At 40.1% G+C, this 17,498-nt stretch overlaps 4 protein-coding genes across 7 annotated transcripts; 3 read left to right on the top strand and 1 right to left on the bottom strand.

Moving 5' to 3' along the window:
• Positions 1–460: 460 nt before the first annotated feature.
• On the bottom strand, positions 461–5,173 carry LOC124482806 (1-phosphatidylinositol phosphodiesterase-like). Of its 2 annotated transcripts, none has more exons than XM_047043347.1 (10): positions 4,994–5,173; positions 4,776–4,852; positions 3,329–4,487; positions 3,103–3,223; positions 2,361–2,549; positions 1,981–2,091; positions 1,751–1,806; positions 1,453–1,665; positions 893–1,015; positions 461–808 (listed from the first exon to the last, which is right to left on the bottom strand). In XM_047043347.1, exons 2-3 carry the CDS (start codon positions 4,829–4,831, stop codon positions 3,647–3,649), a joined length of 897 nt encoding a protein of 298 aa, XP_046899303.1. In that variant the 5' UTR covers positions 4,832–4,852; positions 4,994–5,173; the 3' UTR covers positions 461–808; positions 893–1,015; positions 1,453–1,665; positions 1,751–1,806; positions 1,981–2,091; positions 2,361–2,549; positions 3,103–3,223; positions 3,329–3,646. The 2 variants fall into 2 exon arrangements, with proteins under 2 accessions (XP_046899303.1, XP_046899294.1); XM_047043338.1 differs by having other exon boundaries at positions 3,103–3,167; positions 4,994–5,038.
• A 621-nt stretch (positions 5,174–5,794) lies between these two features.
• LOC124475369 (ubiquilin-4-like) lies at positions 5,795–11,120 on the top strand. The gene is made up of 11 exons (XM_047031916.1): positions 5,795–5,986; positions 6,749–6,900; positions 7,007–7,170; positions 7,371–7,633; positions 7,771–7,929; positions 8,045–8,264; positions 8,360–8,499; positions 8,679–8,762; positions 8,875–8,990; positions 9,097–9,292; positions 9,489–11,120. The coding sequence occupies exons 1-11, from the start codon at positions 5,840–5,842 to the stop codon at positions 9,639–9,641; spliced, it is 1,794 nt and encodes a 597-aa protein (XP_046887872.1). The 5' UTR covers positions 5,795–5,839; the 3' UTR covers positions 9,642–11,120.
• Positions 11,121–11,303: 183 nt separating this feature from the next.
• lamtor2 (late endosomal/lysosomal adaptor, MAPK and MTOR activator 2) lies at positions 11,304–13,153 on the top strand. Its single transcript, XM_047031958.1, has 4 exons — positions 11,304–11,587; positions 11,874–12,036; positions 12,272–12,361; positions 12,579–13,153. The coding sequence occupies exons 1-4, from the start codon at positions 11,520–11,522 to the stop codon at positions 12,633–12,635; spliced, it is 378 nt and encodes a 125-aa protein (XP_046887914.1). The 5' UTR covers positions 11,304–11,519; the 3' UTR covers positions 12,636–13,153.
• Positions 13,154–13,247: 94 nt separating this feature from the next.
• Positions 13,248–17,378, top strand: LOC124475376 (ras-related protein Rab-25-like). 3 transcript variants are annotated; one of them, XR_006956922.1, is made up of 6 exons: positions 13,248–13,579; positions 15,463–15,658; positions 15,917–16,110; positions 16,320–16,400; positions 16,492–16,577; positions 16,888–17,015. XR_006956922.1 is itself a non-coding variant. In XM_047031944.1 (6 exons), exons 1-5 carry the CDS (start codon positions 13,531–13,533, stop codon positions 16,521–16,523), a joined length of 552 nt encoding a protein of 183 aa, XP_046887900.1. In that variant the 5' UTR covers positions 13,248–13,530; the 3' UTR covers positions 16,524–16,569; positions 16,888–17,015. The 3 variants fall into 3 exon arrangements, 2 of the variants coding, with proteins under 2 accessions (XP_046887900.1, XP_046887886.1); XM_047031944.1 differs by having other exon boundaries at positions 16,492–16,569; XM_047031930.1 differs by lacking the exon at positions 16,492–16,577 and having other exon boundaries at positions 13,251–13,579; positions 16,888–17,378.
• Positions 17,379–17,498: the final 120 nt, after the last annotated feature.

Genomic DNA, 17,498 nt, shown 5'->3' on the forward strand with positions numbered 1-17,498 from the left:
CAAGAAAAGGCTCAAGACGAACTTGTTCCGGGAGTACAACGGCTCTTAGGAATACTTGGCTGGACCTGATGTTAGTTTCCTCCAGGATCACAATGACTCTTATTGAGTGACTTGTTGCTCTTGTAGGTTAGTTATAACGAAGTTAAGTCTTGTACTCGCTGTGAAATATTTTACTGTTGATTGTTCTTCTACAGGTACAGTCCTGCACTTTTTGTGGTTCATGTTGTTTTAATTTGCAACTTGTATAACTGCATGCTCTTATGGGTCTTCCCTTTGTTACTTGTTTAGTTTTTTCACAATGTATACTTCATGTTTTGGCTGCTTGCAATGTTTGGGACTGCCTCGTTGTTATGATCAGTGACCTATGCTCTGTTGTAAAGCTCTCTCTTGGAAGTCGCTTTGGATAAAAGCGCCTGCTAAATGCATAAATGTAAATGTAGATACATATACAATAGACGGATAAATTAAAGGTGTTTTCTTTAATCATGTAAACTGGAAATGTGAAGTAGAAAAGCAGTTCTCAGTGTATTAAAGCAGCACATTCACAACCTGTTTTGCAGATACATACTTTTTAAATGGCCTAAAAAGTGTTGTTTTGCAACCAACTCACATTCAACCATAAAGACCCCTGTGCTACACAAGGGGAAAAAAACAGTAATAGAAGTAAAACATTTAAATCTATGTGTCTACAATCAGGTATTGCATAAGATTTGGTTAGGATAAGCAATTACTGTCAAACTGAAGGCTTTGTTTAGGCAGTCACATCCTCCAGCAGTGGACTGTACTTCTCTGGGTCTTCGGTCTTGCTCTAGAAAAAGGAAGTTTAAAAGTTCAAAATGACTGTAAAAGTGGGGAAAGGTGAGCAAAACCCTCGCAACCACTTTAACGTTACCTTGTGCTGCTCCTTTATGTTCTTGTGCAAGGCCTTCATACCCAGCACTGCAGAGCTGATGGTGACACATAACTGAAGGACAGCAAGGACGATCATCACGATTTCCAAGGAATTCATAAGCACCTAATGTCAGAAAGGAAAATCACATGGAGGATGTTAAAACATTGGTGATGTCAGGAAAAAAGACTTGTAGTCAATAACTCTTTCAACAGACAGTTTTTTTGGGTGTTTCTCACACTGTAACACTGTTATACAGTTCTAATCCTAGATTTCTTGCTGCACTTCTATGCACCTTTGTACGTCACTTTGGATAATAGCATCTGCTACATCTTAAATATAAATGCAAATGATAGAAACATGAGATGATACGTAATCATATGCAGTATTACTGTTTTTAATACATTTGTTGATACATATATGTTTTTCTGATGGATAGGCATATGTATCTACAAAATGACTGGGTTTGAAAGAAGTAGCAAACAGGTAGTAAATAAGGGTTAGATGCAACTGCCTTTATTGATTTATAATTCAAAGTAAATTGTACTTGAAAGTATTCTCACCACTGCAATATGTTTGGCATCCAAGCATCTCTCCAAGTATTGATTATTTGTCTCACTGGTTGGACGCGGGGTGTTAAAGCCGCCATACCAGTAGTCATTGTCCGAGTTGCACATCCAGTACAGTTTACCATTTCCCAGGTCTATGGCGTACAACACAATGCCAGTAATAGCAAGTGCAGCACCACCCAGATTTATCATAACATTGATGCCCACCTATAATACATGAGCAGTTAGATTACAGATTCAACAACTTTCATAAACATTTAATAATGTGTTTTATTTATAAGTAGTATCTCACCAAACAGGGACTCGAAACTTTTCAGCTAGAACACACATTACGCCAACAGCAATGAACTGGAACAAGGAGAAATCATCATAAAACACAAGGGTGTTAACATGATATTAGATTAAGATAGAAAAATTACGCAGTTGTAATACAGGCCTAATTGTGCTTTAGAATAATACATAAGTGTGCCATGCAACAATTGTGCCATGCAAACACGATTTCAATAGAAATTTTTGACTTACCACACCGCCAAGCCAATAAGGAACTCCCAAATACAACAGTGTCCCAACAGTTGAGTTTAACAGGATTGGTCCAAGGCCTAGGTTGAGAATCCCTACCAGGATTTGTATAGCCTGTGAAATACAAATGTAAGGGAACATGACATCTTATATACTAATACCCAAATGTATAATGATTTTGTCTCTTCAAAGAAATGTGAAAGCCACACACATTGTTATTCCAAAACTCTTAAATGTTAGCTGTCTTCGAAATAACAGAATGTATGCATCCATTCGGATTTGGCTTGACTTTTCTATTATCAGCTGTTCTGATAATTTTCAATTATTTCGATTTTGTTGATAATTTCAACAAATAAGCAGGTGCATTTTCTGAATAAACATACCCCCAGAACTGACAGAGAACTGCCTTGGAGCTTTCTCAGTCTTTGAGACAATGCGCATATTGGACTGCAGCACAGGGTCCCGAATATCTGGAACACCATTGGCCAATCGCTTTTGGGGTTAGAGGCCACGGTGAACACGGTCACCCCCTCACCCTTGGTTATGGTCACTGACATCTTGACAACTCGAAACTGAAAGTAAAGGGAAACATTATAGCAACAAAATATTAATAATTAAATGACAGTCGGTTTGTGTAAATCGATGACAATGACTGGATATCCCAATTGTGATATCCTCGCTGCACACCATTTTGATTATGTAGGTAAACGTCCATTCTTAACCCTATTTGAGAACAACAGGCTTGGTCATATGTCATAAAGTAGGCTACAAAAGGAAAAGACGCAGAAGAAATAGGTAACAAATCCTTGAGAAAATGTCAACAAAAACCTCTACAAACCGTGTAGGCATCTAATTGTTGATCAATGCGGTTGTTGTAGGCGATATTGACTTAGGCTTATAATCGTAATTAAGTAATCACACGATTATTAATCATATAATCATATTAATTCTAATTCAGAAATATAGGCCTAAAATAGTTTTTCTTGACATGTTCGAGTTCGACCAAGCTTTTTGCTTTCCAGGACGCAACAGCTCAGTTTAAAATTATCCCCTGTACCTAAGTGACTTTTGATAAAACGTCTGCTGATACATTAAGTAAAGGACAGATTATTGTTTTGGTCTCACCTGACTATTCGACAGGAACTTCTTGAAATCGTGTAGTAGTCTCAATGTTGGGACAAGGAAGTGTCCTGAAAAGATTATTGGGAAGGGCTCGGTATTTATTTCCCTGCAGTACCTCCCACTGCTTACATAAAATGGCAGTTCATCAATTCAACGGGTGATAAATATTCAGTTTCTGGAAAAGTTTCTATTGTTTTGCTGTCTTTGTAGATAACATGGTGATACTTACTTGGTTCAATGTTGATAATCAGTCACCTTTGTGTTACACGTCAAACAACCGTGTGGTATAACATGATAAATGTGCTGCAACCTGCCACTCGGAGGGAATAACAGGTATTGTCTGATGACGTTGACTTTTTGTTTCTCAAAGTATTTACTGTACATTAGTACGTGTTTCTTCTGCAATCCCTTGGATGATTGTAAAATAATCAGTCATAGAATAGGTAATTTCCTTTATTTTTATGATTATGCTGTAGCCATACTCTGTATTGCACTTAAAGCTAAGAAATATTACTTGAAGCAATCAGAGAAATCAGACTAGGTTCCATCACTTATTAAATTGTATGACTTCTTGAATGAGGTCTATACCAGGGAAGTCCATTGCAATAACACCTAAACATGACCCTGGGTGGTCGTTAAAGAACCTCCTCAGGTACTGATCCAACCAGGGGTCGATCTTTTCAGACACTTTTTTGGGAGTCAGAAACATGCCCCAGAATGTACCAACGCCAGTGCCACTGGAGTAGCTGAGAACAATCTTATCCCGTCCTGTGTCTTCAGCTGCTTGGGTCAAACACTTATCAATTGTATTTTCTTTGTCTGCAATATGAGTGACTTCATAATCACCCTTTGTGTCAGTTTCCAGGAGAGGAACACCCAGTTTAAAGCTGGACTTCTGCACAAAGACTATCTTTCCTCGAGCCTTACCCATGGTTGGCATTACAGACTTCACCCAAACATTTTTGTCATTACTAACAATTTTTTCTACCATCTTCTCAACATTGTCTTTATCAAACAAATCAGGCTTCACTCTAACGAGAACCATCTCACTGGGGAACTCTGACAGAAATGCTCTGATTGTGTCAAGGACATCAATGAAAGAAGTGTGCTGGTAGACAACGCCATGCATAATATAGAGCTTGTTTTCTAGTGCAAAAATGCGGAGGTCCAGGTAGCGTATGCCGGCTCTCAGCTGGTCATTCAGATTCCATGCCTGACACTCAGCCAACGGACCACCATAGAGAGCCATGGTATCATGGGTACCAGGGATGGTGATGTCGGATAGGAATTTATCATCCTTGATGGCCTCCATCCAGCCTATGTTATAGGAGTCTGGGAGTTGTAAATTACCGTTATCGTTGAAGAGATCCTTTCCATGGCTAAAAGCCCTGCAAGTAAACCATAAAGCTGTAAAGGAGAAGCAATGATTGCATGTGGATGTGGAAATTATGTGCTGCACTCTTTCAGTGTGACTGGACTGTCATCTTGTTATTCTTTCAAAATATTTTTTTTGAATGGTAATTGTATCTACATTAATAATTTGGGCTATCCATTATTGAAGGATGTTCGAACATCAAAATTACAACCACTTTGGTAGCCTATATATTGAGAATACAGAGTGGGACACAACAATATAACTTAATTCAACGCATCTGAGAATATGTTGCCATACTTACATGAAAAGTAGCAATGCATAGACACGATAAAGCACACTTTTTGCAGTGGTCTGCATGGTCACGGACACAGCAACCTACTGAAAAGATTGTATACATAGTGTTCAGATAATCAAATTAATTAACAGGTCAGCGCCCAGTGAGAAACTGGGTAAAAATCTTGACGTAACAATGAAATTAGGCTACCAAAATGGCTCTCTAAAGTTCTGAAAAATACTTACGTTGCTCAGTTTTCACATTCATATGGTCTGACTTCAGCTAAATTGGAAGTTAATATAGCCTGCCACTGTTTAAAATAGGTGTGGTCTGATAATATTTAGGCTATGGTACCTTAGTTTGTCCTTTGTTCTTAAGAAAGGTCACATTCACATTTGAGATTGTGGAGTTCAATGCAATGGAGTAAGATGTTGCAATACTTAGCCTGTAGACATTAAAAGTAGGCTAGCAATGTATAAAAACGGCAAAGCACACTTTTTCAGGGGTATTGGTCACGGATACCAGTAATCTAATGAAAAGATTGTACAGTAGGCTATACTCTGTAGGGTAGGCCAATTGAACAAGACTGTTCAGGTCCTCAAATTCATTCTCACTCAGGTCAGCGTCCACTGGGCACAAAAAAAACATAAAATACAGGGAACTAATTTAGGCTACCAAAATGCCTCTGTTAATGCCTTTGTTACTTAAAAAGTTGAGAAGGATACCATTGGCAGTTTTTCAAAATTGTGTGCAAAACAGTCGTCTGACCTCAGCTAATTTGGCAGCCTGCCACACCAAAGAAAATGTCAGGTGTGGCCTGCATATTTACCTTTGATTTGTACTTTGTTCTTAAGGAATGTTATCACATTTGAGATTGTGGTGTGAGACAGGAAAGGTTAAAGCCCAATGTAATTCTTGATTAACCATACGTGCTTTCAACTATTTCTCTCTTGAAACCCATTTTAATATTGGGCCTAAATGTAGTATGACCCCCACACCACTAGGTATCGTCGTCACAGCTGTATTCAGGTAATGTTTCTTATCTCACGCTTGAGAATGTTGTCAGTTGGGGATGTTGAGGAGGAGTAAAGATGGCGGAGAATAGCGGCACAGACCCCACGGTGGATTCTAACGTTGATAAAAATGATACCACTGAAGGGACCATGATTGTGGTCACGGTAAAAACCCCTAAAGATAAAGAGGAAATAGCAATCTCGGAGGATTCTTCTGTCGCACAGGTACACACATTAATTGTACAGTTATGCAAGTCATGCTCTGTGGCTATAGCTAGCAATGTTAGCTACCACTTAATAGCTAACTGCTAGCTAAACTGGCACCATCCAGTTGTCATGGTATGAGTTGCAACGCGACCACACTGTGCTAACTCGGTTAATCCAGCTAGCTAGCTGGCTAACGTTTTGAGTTAACTGTGCAACGGTAGCTCGCAAGCCATCTTAAATAACCTGGACACCGTAGCACGTGAGTTTACTACTAGCTGACTTATAGCTAGTATTAGTCACTGAGTTGTCTAATTGCTAATTGATTTTGTTTTGAACTGTCAGCAGTTACAGTAACATTATAGACAGATCTAAATAGCCAGCTAGCTAGGCTACTACACTGAAAATATTGAGAATAGTCAGCCAAGTAGCCAACCAACCTTTGGCTCTCCATCGTCAAACGACATCAAACCAACTGGTCTATCCATCTTAGCTACGTTTGGACATTTGCTGTCCCCTTCACAACTCAGCCACATTAGGTACTAGAAAGGATGAAGTACCATGAGTGTATTATAGTTGGCGATTAAACAAATGGCCAAACTACACGATGGTGATGGTATAGGGACTGGGCAAGGTACTTATAGTAAAGTAGTAGTTTCATTCTTGTCTATCTTTAGTATAGGTCTCTGTATTAAGATTCATAAATGGCATCTTCAAGGCCATTGCAATGATTGGACTGTCATCAATCCCAGTTTAAACACTCACTCTGTCTCATTCATCTAGTTCAAAGAAGAAATATCAAAGAGGTTTAAGGCCAAGCAGGACCAACTAGTGCTGATATTTGCTGGCAAAATCCTTAAGGATGGAGATACATTGAACCAACATGGCATCAAAGATGGACTCACTGTTCATCTGGTCATCAAAACCCCTCCAAAGTAAGACATGGTTTCCCCAGTGTCATTTGCTTAACAGATTTTCCTTTCAATAAAACGTTCCATCTGTGGTGTTTTCTTGATGATGACGACCCCCATGTCCCTGCAGGTCCACAGGTGGTGGCGCCTCCCAACCCTCTGGTTCCAGCTCTGGGACTCCTCAGACAAACAACAGCAATGCCTCCCTCCCCAATCCTGGACCAACATCCAATGCCAGTACGACGACAGGCACTGGACCTGCCCCAGCCCCAGCACAGCCTGCCAATTTGCTCAGTAAGCAGCAACCACAGTTCCTTACAAACTAATCTCACAATGAAGAACATTGATGAAATCTGTTCTTGTGTGTACATTTGACTATTTGTGATGTATTTACATTGCTTACACACTGGATATGTATTAACTCGTCAAACAGTTCCCGTTATTAGTTTTAACCTGCCAATAACTCTTCCCCCCCTTTTAATGTGTCCCTTGAGGTGGGTTTGGTGACCTGTCCAATCTTGGAGGCCTGGGCATGGGTTCAGCCAATTTCATGGAGCTACAGCAGCAGATGCAGACACAACTGATGTCGAACCCGGAAATGCTGTCCCAGATCATGGAGAACCCTCTGGTACAGAACATGATGTCCAACCCTGACCTGATGAGGCAAATGATTGTCACCAACCCCCAGATGCAGCAGCTGATGGAACGCAATCCAGAGATCTCCCACATGCTCAACAACCCAGAGCTCATGAGACAGGTGAGACCGGAAAGGTCCAGTTGTAGAGGTGTTGTGGGAGAAAGAAAGAATATACTTTGTTGCTTGAGAAAAGGGTGTGCCACCACCTTGAGTTGATAATCTTGTCTCTATAATCGAAATCCCCCCTCTCCCGACAGACCATGGAGTTGGCAAGGAACCCGGCCATGATGCAAGAAATGATGCGTAACCAAGACAGGGCGCTTAGCAACCTAGAAAGCATCCCAGGAGGTTACAACGCCCTCCGGAGGATGTACACAGACATCCAGGAGCCCATGTTCAGTGCTGCTAGGGAGCAGGTAGCTATTACTATTGGCTGGATGTTAATGTATGTTAAATATATATGCGTATATCTATATAAAGATATTAAAGTAATGTTTTTTTGGGGGGGCTGTGCTTGTGTCTTTTACATAGTTTGGAAACAATCCCTTCTCGGCTTTGGGGGGTAACTTGGAAAACTCAGGGGTGCAGCCTTCCAGAACAGAAAATAGGGAGCCTTTACCTAACCCCTGGGGCCCCCCTGGAACAGGCTCATCTGAGAGAGGGGGGACAGGAACTTCCACCACCTCCACTGGGGGTACTGCTCCCAGCGTCTCCAACCCCCTGGGCATCAATGCTGCAGGCCTGGGCAACGGTATGAGCTCCTGTCCATCAACAACATAAAGGATTGCACAGCATTACGACCAAATTCACAGTCTGCACTCTATTTATCCATGTGTTTTTTCCCAGGTGTGTTTAGTAGCCCTGGTATGCAGAGTGTGATGCAGCAGATCTCTGAGAACCCCCAGCTGATGCAGAACATGCTCTCTGCACCCTACATGCGCAGTATGATGCAGTCACTGGCCCAGAACCCGGACCTCGCGTCACAGGTCTGTATACGAGTTAGAGAGGGGTCAAGACAAGGCTTTTTAAAATGTTCTTCAATTGGTTAAGTATTTTAACGTGTTGATTATTACATTCGGAATATGATACCTTGGTGTTAACAGCTGTCATTTCAAATGAACCTGAACAAAATTAATATATAGACAATGTTTGTGTATTTCCCCAGGCACTGATGAACAACCCTCTATTTGCTGGAAATCCCCAGTTACAGGAGCAGATGAGACATCAGCTGCCTGTGTTTCTCCAGCAGGTCAGATTGCTGTTTTATGGTTTTACAAACACTGTGTCTGAACGTATGTGTCTGATACCTTAAGTTGGGTGTAGGCGCTTGACATAATATGCTGTTGTTGACTATCACACAGATGCAGAATCCTGAGGCAATGTCAGTTATGACCAATCCTCGAGCCATGCAAGCTCTCATGCAGATCCAGCAAGGCTTACAGACCCTACAGACGGAAGCACCCGGACTCATGCCCAGGTCTGTGTCTCAACTAGATTCTGTAAAATTCTAAATTCTGTCCATTTTGAATGTTTAATTTTTTTTATGTTGGTTTTTGTGTGTGTGTGTTTTTAATTTGTTTTAGCATAATTCCTGGAGGGATCCCAGTCATTCCTCCAACTTCGGGAAGTAGTATGGCCCCAGAGAACCCCCCTCCTGCCCCAGCACCTGCCCCTGCCCCAGTACCAGCCCCAAACCCCACTGCTGCCACCAACCCCAACCAACAACAGCAGCAACTCATGCAGCAGATGTTACAAATGTTTGCTGGCGGAGGCACAGCGGTATGTGTAAATGTTTATTGGCTAGTTAAACTCTTAGCGAGTGTGTCCACATGTTCTTTAGGTATTCTCACACTCAAGAACTCAACCCAATGTATTGCCGATGAGAAATGTATTATTAGCTTTACTTGCTGCTACTACTGTTCTTTCCCCCTACCTATAGGCTAATGTAATGCTAATCCTGGTTCACCTCTTTCAGACCCAGAGCCCAGAGGTACGGTTTCAGCAGCAGCTGGACCAACTCAGTGCAATGGGGTTTATCAACCGAGAGGCCAATCTCCAAGCCCTCATCGCAACAGGGGGAGACATCAATGCTGCCATTGAGAGACTCCTGGGTTCTCAGCCCTCCTAACTCCCCTAGCCCCCCTGAGCAAACCCAGTGGGTGGCAGACCAAGTCATTTGGGCGAGTTGGGGAGGGGGGGGGGGGGGGGGGGGGGAGGGGAGCAGAGGCTGGTAGGGGTTGAGGGCTGGAAAAGGAGATTCCAAATGAACCCAGTCCTTCATCACACTGTTTGCCCCAAGCACTTCAGACAATGGAGTTCAAATTGCTATTCATCTCTGGCTGATCTGTGAATCATAAGAAAGATGAATTGGATGTGAGCTGGGGGTGGGTTGTGGGGGGTGGGTTGTGTGTGTGGGGGTGTCATATTGTAGAGTGAGTGCAGGTTTCAGTTGCTAGTGAAAATGTCCCCACCCCAAGCGCCTGTGGAATGATGACAGCTCAGTGAAAAGACGCCACAACTAACACCACAACCGCTGCCACTTCCATTACTGATATACCCGGAGATTCTTTCTGAAATGACATTCACTGGACATGCATGAGGTTACCCAAATAGCCCTTAATGGATTGTGTGTAGTTGGTAATGTGGGACTTGGAAGTGTGGGAGCTTGTAGGTCTTACGACCAATCACTATTCTTTGTTCTGTCATAAGACCCTGCTTGTTTTGACTTCATTTCTCTCTATCCTTAATTATGCCTGATCAACTACTATTTATTGCAAGACCTGTAGAAATTACTCTCCTTCCCTTGCCGCTCTCCATCAACTCAATTTTCCACTGTTGATGTTGTTTTCAAAAACCTAACTGAGCGTGCACAAGGCTGCTGGAACCTGAACACCATACTGAAAACTCAGATATTTGCTTACATATTCAGCTTGTTTTTGATAAAGGATGGGTTTCAGAATACAACAATATCCAGTCTACTGATGGCAATTCTATATCAAATTGATGTTATATTGAGTTTAGTCTAAATGTTCCTATTGTTTAAGCTCTGATTATGGGTTATGAGATGTCATAAAATGTTTTAAAGCTCATAAATGATAAGCAGACACCTTTTACATTAACCATATTGTGTATTTTCATACAAGCAGTGGTGTAGTGCCTAAGAAATAACTTATGTATTGGGTTCAGCAATATATATATATATATATAAAAAAAACTTGTGAAATATATAGCAATGATAAGTGTACTAATGACATTAATTGTCTTTGTTCAACCCATGAATTATTTGTAGTATCTAAAGTTAAATGAAAATCTGTTCAGCTCTGCCTTTCTCCTGGACTCCATCCAATCTGCAATCTTCTAATAATACATTTCGATAAACTTTATCAAGTTTGTTTCAGTGGTTTATTTAAATATGACTAGTTGGACCCTACAGGTGGAGTTGACAGGTCTACACAGGTTGATAGAGGTGGATTTGCTTATACAGTCGTTATACATTTACATGATATGAAACTGATCATGTGGATTTGTTTGACAGAGGATAGAAGTATACTCTATTGGAGGAGGTTGCATGTATGAGTTAAAAAAAATAAAAAATATTAATGCTAAATGTAAACTCGACAAGGTTCCATCGCTAAACTTCCCACCCCCACTGACTTGTGGTCTCACGTGTTCATCCAACCATCATTCATTGCGTGACTGTAAATTAAGTAGGACAAACGTGCCATTTGTATCCACAAAACCTAGGTATTTAAAAATATTTGTCTGGATTCTACAGAGCCTTCACACCGTAGACATATGCTTCACACCACTAGGCTCGGTACTGTGGTATTTGACTACTTCCGGCTTACGGTAGGTTTTTCCCAGGATACATTGCGGCGTTTATAAGGAAGTCCCAAAGAATCAGCTGATTTTGAACGTGGATTTGGAGAAGGTGGATGTTTGTTGAAAATACCCTTAATATACTACAACAGTTAGATTTCCTACCCAATTTTTAGATAAAGCAGTTATGTTGAGACCAAAAGCGTTAACACAAGTTCTCAGCCAGGCGAACACGGGCGGAGTACAAAGCACTCTGTAAGTAAAGTAGTATTTTCAACATGGAGAAACAGACAATAACAAATCTAAAGCTAAAGTTTGTCTAAGCAAATTTTGTCGTGTCGCAAGTGTTCACAATATGATTACAATGCTCGCAGCACTAACGTACGTACGTAGCCATAGTTCTGTTTCATGTAACCAAATAAATCTCTTAAATGTACCTGCATTTTAAAGTAGCCTACAGATGCACACCTATAACATGGCCACAGTGTTTTGTGGTGACTTTAAGGCCTCTCTCGACTAATCTTGCTGTTGACTCCCCCAGATTACTAAATAATGAGGGGTCCCTGCTGGCTTACTCCGGTTATGGGGACACAGACGCTCGAGTGACAGCCGCCATTGCAAACAGCATATGGGCAGCCTATGACAAGAATGGACATCAAGCCTTCAATGAAGACAAACTCAAATTTATTCTGATGGATTGTATGGTTAGATGACTTTGTAAACACAATGGGATTACTATCTCACATGATGAAATGCATTAATTGTGTATGCATTAATTTTGTATTAACTGTATTATCTTCCGTATAAACTGAAAATCTTTGTCTATCTGGGCTGGTTCTACAGTTTAGACATGACGGCATTATATGAATTAACCACAATCTATAAAAATGCCATATTTCAAATAAATCTATGCTGACTTGTAATGTTTCATCTTTCTAGGAAGGAAGGGTGGCCATAACTCGAGTAGCCAACTTGCTGCTCTGCATGTATGCCAAAGAGACTGTGGGTTTCGGCATGCTGAAAGCCAAGGTAAAATAAATCTTATAGTTTGGAAAACTAGACACTTGTCCTTGGCAGCCTTTTTAAAAGCAACCATCTTGTCATCTGTTGACCCACTGGTGACATGAGTCTCAGACTGATGAAAAAAAAGAATGTGCCCACTTTTTAGTTTGAGTGGGACAATGCAAATATACCAAACAAGCATACTGACGTCTTTACGCAGATTTTATTTTGTGTATGTTTTTAGGCTGAGGCCCTTGTGCTTTACCTGGAGGAACCATTAACCCAAGTCGCAGCATCCTAGGGGAGAATTTGTTCGGGACACTACCCGTAGATTTCTTTTGCTTGAAAAAAGCGGGTTGATCCAGCTAAGACTACTTTGGAGCTATTGTTGCATAATATTTGTTCACTTTGCCTGTTCTCCTTGAACCATCAGTGTGAATATGTGTTGGTGAACTGTGTTTATATGCTGAATATTGTATGTATGACTCAATGCTCCAATAGGCCTAAATGCATGCTTCGTACACATGTGAAATTTTTGGCTGTGACTGCTTTCATAAGCATGGTTGTGTGCCAGAAAACACTGCTCTACTGTTGACACATTAACTTTGGTAGATATATCTTAACTTTGTATGCTAGCTAAAATCGTAATGTTGGTGTCCATTATCCCTACTGCATGTCCTATTGAAAGAGGGTTACAGTATTGGTAATGATTAGTTGTGATAAAGGATTGTCTATTTAAATTTCCTCAACTATCAAATTATATCATGAATATTATATGCATTTTGGTTTTGCTGTTGAGTAAAAACAAAAACAAGTGTAGAGTTGTGGTACTGTCTGCAGTGATTTCATTTTTCCAGTAGATGGCACTCTCTCACTGGGCTACACCTGCCATAAAATTACCTGTTTAACCTGCCCCCACCTGCCCAAACCCAACCCCAATATGAACTATCTTGCTTCACAGAGCAAGCTCAGTTCCTTGTTCAAATAAGCTAACTTTCTATCTAAGGGAGCAGGGGAGAGTGACATCCTAGTAACTGGCACTGGCGTGTGAAATTATTTTTTGTCACATTTATTTACTTTAAACCTAAATGTTTGGGTTAGGTGTGCGCCACTTTTGTCGTGCATCCTGTTCCCCTCCCTAAACTTTGAATGCTTGAGTTGGACACAAGACTCAACATTGTGTGGTAGCACCATTGATGGGCCACAGAATGCAGTCAAACGAGGCTTACAACTTTGTATTTAAAGGTAAGCTTTTTGTTTTTAATTCCAATATCATACTACAAAAATACCTCTGTAAATAATATTTCAGTGTTGCATTGTATTCTAATTGATCCTAGATAGTTTCATTGGGAAGTTTAAGTAGCGTATGCGCAACTTGTGAATGTTTGCTCCTAGTGTCAATAGTGCCACCCAACACCATAGGCTACTAATGGTTTGCAAGTACCTTGAAAGGCTTATATGTATTTATCCACACACATAAACTTTATACTTGATTATATTACTCATTCATTCTATAACTGGAGAGGCATGTGGAATATTACACTACACCACTGACACACTACAGGCTCAGCTAGAGCTCCAAAAGGAATGATGGTAAAGGAATTTGATGAAGGGAGTTTAAATGACAGATGACCTAATGAAGGGTTTTCCATTTAGTGTTTCCAGGTACCACCTGCAACCAGATGTGCATTAGAATGCATAAGCTGTTTAGTGTATCACACAAATAACATACAGTCAATCCCATTAGCTATGATTGGCTGATAGAGAGGAGAACCCCAGTAGCCGTAAGCACTCTGCTTAAGGTCACAAAGAAAGAAAAAATGGAGGTAACTTCTCTCAGTTTACTGAGCAGGCCACAGGAGTGCTGGAGGTTTCCTCTCCCCTTTGTCATGGAAACCAAGGGAAATGTTTGAATAAGAATTTACTGAGTAAAGGAAAAGAGGAAAAATAAGGATTCCTTTAGCCAATCTGGTCAAACTAAACAGCAGAACAATGATCTGCCAGTGGAGTAAACAATTACCCTAAACAAACCAGCTGAACAGCTTGACAACTTAACTTTCAACTGCCAGTTGCTGCCTCAGGAATGTAACCTTGTGCTTTAACATGCAATAGTTGAAAGATTACCATTGTGCAAATGTAGGGCTCAAATGCCCCATATCTTGTAGTCAGTATGTCTGGTCTTTAACGCCATTGGGACATGATCTTCATTGAGACAATAGCATGTTCAGTAAATACAGTCTATTATAAATTATTTGGACTCTTTTGTACTCCTGTTTGAAAGGTACACTGGTTAATCAAAGATAACAGGAAGTAATTGCATAACCTGCACCACCTGATTTATAAGGCCTTCCTCTTTTGGGAGAATGTAACTGATTACAGAAGGGCACATAAGTTTACTTGTCAAAGTTAACAGTATGAAGTTGGACAAGACTGGTTTGTATTACTTTGTAAACTTACATCATTGTAATGAATTGCACGAGTATTAAAGGATATCTCTCAAAACTTAAATTGTTCTCCATTATTTGAACATATTCTAAAACCATTTATTTGGATGTGGTGGTGTCTAAATACAGAACCCCATTGTCGGGGACATCTTATAGTGGTAATTGAAATAATGAGCCACAGCAACAGACCACTCAGACTAAAAGGTTTATCTGAAGGTTGGTGAAATAGAGTGGGCGTCTAAGGACACACCTAGACTAAGTTTAGGCAATACTAATACTAAACAATGCTCAAGGTGGGGAGACATTCAGGGTGTGACAAATCTTAGAAGTTGCTTTGTCCATAGCAAGACAAGGGTGTGTAATTGTAATGTTAAGTACATGGTAATGTCAATAGTAGGTACAAGTTTCAATAGATTTATTGTAATTTACATGTATTCTGAAATGTACCGTAATATAATTATTGAACTATTACATTCTAGCTGATTATAAAAAAATATATATATTTTGGATGAACCACACCTTGGAAACAGAGTTTTTATAAATCACACTTAAAGGAATGAGTGTGTGAAAAATTATCATCATACAAGGTTATTACCTACAGTTAAACAATGACAGTGATGCATGTTATGGCAGTTACGTTTTTTGAGGTACTCATGTTTTCTCCTTCCTATCTATCCTCTCAAGTGGTTCTGATTGGAGAGTCTGGCGTAGGCAAGAGCAACCTGCTTTCCCGCTTCGCCAAGAACGAGTTTAACCATGACAGTCGTACAACAATTGGGGTAGAGTTCAGTACACGTACAGTCCAGCTGAATGGTCTCACCATCAAGGCCCAGATATGGGATACAGCAGGCCTGGAGCGTTACAGAGCCATCACTTCTGCGTGAGTAGATCAACCCTTGGCTTACGAAGTTCCTTAAGTTTATTTTTTGATTTTTTTTAAACCACAATAAGATAGGATCACACTTTAAGTACAAGGGAGCTCTGCTCTACAATAGATACATTTTTTTTTATTGCTAACATGATTATTGAAAATAGTAGAGCCTTATTCTTACCCATTTGTTTTCATTATGCAGTGAATTATTTAAATACTGGACTAAATACTAAAAATAAGCTTCCTCTCCCACGCTTTTCCTATCAGCTATTACAGAGGTGCAGTTGGGGCACTTTTGGTCTATGACGTTACCAAGCACCTGACCTATGAGACCGCGGAGCGCTGGCTAAAGGAACTGTACGACCACGCGGACCCCCACATTGTAGTCATGCTAGTTGGCAACAAGTCTGACCTGGCGTCAGAGCGTTCAGTGCCAACAGAGGAAGCCAAGGACTTTGCAGGTACTAATCATCATGTCATATGATAAACAATGGATGTCACTGCAGTAAACAAAACACACCAATCATAGATTAATGATTTAAAGATTATTTTCTATTGAAATTGATTTTCCAGTGGCTTTCACATTTAATTTTGGATAAACAACTAATGGGAGACCAAGCATCGTATCGTATGTATTGGAACTAGTATTAACACTTTTCTAACTCTATAGAGAAGAAAGGCCTGCTGTTCCTCGAGACTTCAGCCTTGGAGTCTACAAATGTTGAGGCTGCTTTCAATGACGTTCTTTCAGGTAATGTTTTTTACATATTCACCAACCTCTTTTCAAATGCTTCAAAATAGCATACTTTTAGTAGTACTAACAAGTAACATGCCAATTACAGTATACCTATCCCAAGGGGTTCTTATTGCATGATGAGTAAAATAATTATGGTCCTGGATGATGGAGCAAATGTGCAGAGGTAAGAAGGTACGTCCTAGGAAGTATGGTAACTGCTTTCCGTGGTGTACAAGCACAACAATTATAAATTCATTTAAATGTACCAACAATAAATACATGTTGCCCAATATCATGGAAGTTGACAGTAACATTTAGCAATAACCTGCAAGCTGAAATGAGAAGAATCATGTTTTGACATGAATTTACATTGCCAAACACTGGTTGTGTCAATAGTTCAGATGTGTCAGTAGCTTGTTGTGCTGAAACCATTTTGAAACATGTCTGAGAAGTTTGTATAGTAATCACTAATCAGTTTATCTTTCCCTTACCTTTCCCTTAGATATCCACAGGAAAGTGAGCAGTAAAAAGGTCATTCAGGGGTCCATCAGTGCTGTGTCTTTGGCCGGCCATGTTCCTTCCAACCCAGAAGAGAATAAACCATGCTGTAAAAACATCTAACAGATTTAACACCCAATAAGGGGGCCAGTTATAGCTGAACAGTTCAGTTCTCTTCTCATTTGATTACAGGACACATAGTCACCCTGTTCTACAGTGCTAACACTGTATTTGACTGTTATTATCACTCTGATGATTGATGTATTATGTGCTCTTAAAAGATGGTTGGTATTTGAGAAATAAAGAAATAAAACATTTATCTACCTGGAATCCTGGATGGATGTCCATACTTTTGGGTAACACTGGTTGTGTTATGTAATAAACTTTTATGTGTTATACGGTAAAGTTGGTGGGTCAAGTGATATATCATTGGCAAACTTGAAATGATTGTGAATGTCACCTGTTAAATAAATACAATTTTCCCATGAGTATTAATTTGTTTTCTGAGTGTTATCAATCGTGAGACTGTAACAACACCTGGATACAGTCACATTCTAGGCCTACCGAAATGAGTGTAAAATAGGCTATTTTATGAGACTCATTTAAAACACAATG

Source organism: Hypomesus transpacificus, chromosome 2, assembly GCF_021917145.1.
Source record: "Hypomesus transpacificus isolate Combined female chromosome 2, fHypTra1, whole genome shotgun sequence".
In the NCBI taxonomy this organism is placed as follows: Eukaryota; Metazoa; Chordata; class Actinopteri; order Osmeriformes; family Osmeridae; genus Hypomesus; species Hypomesus transpacificus.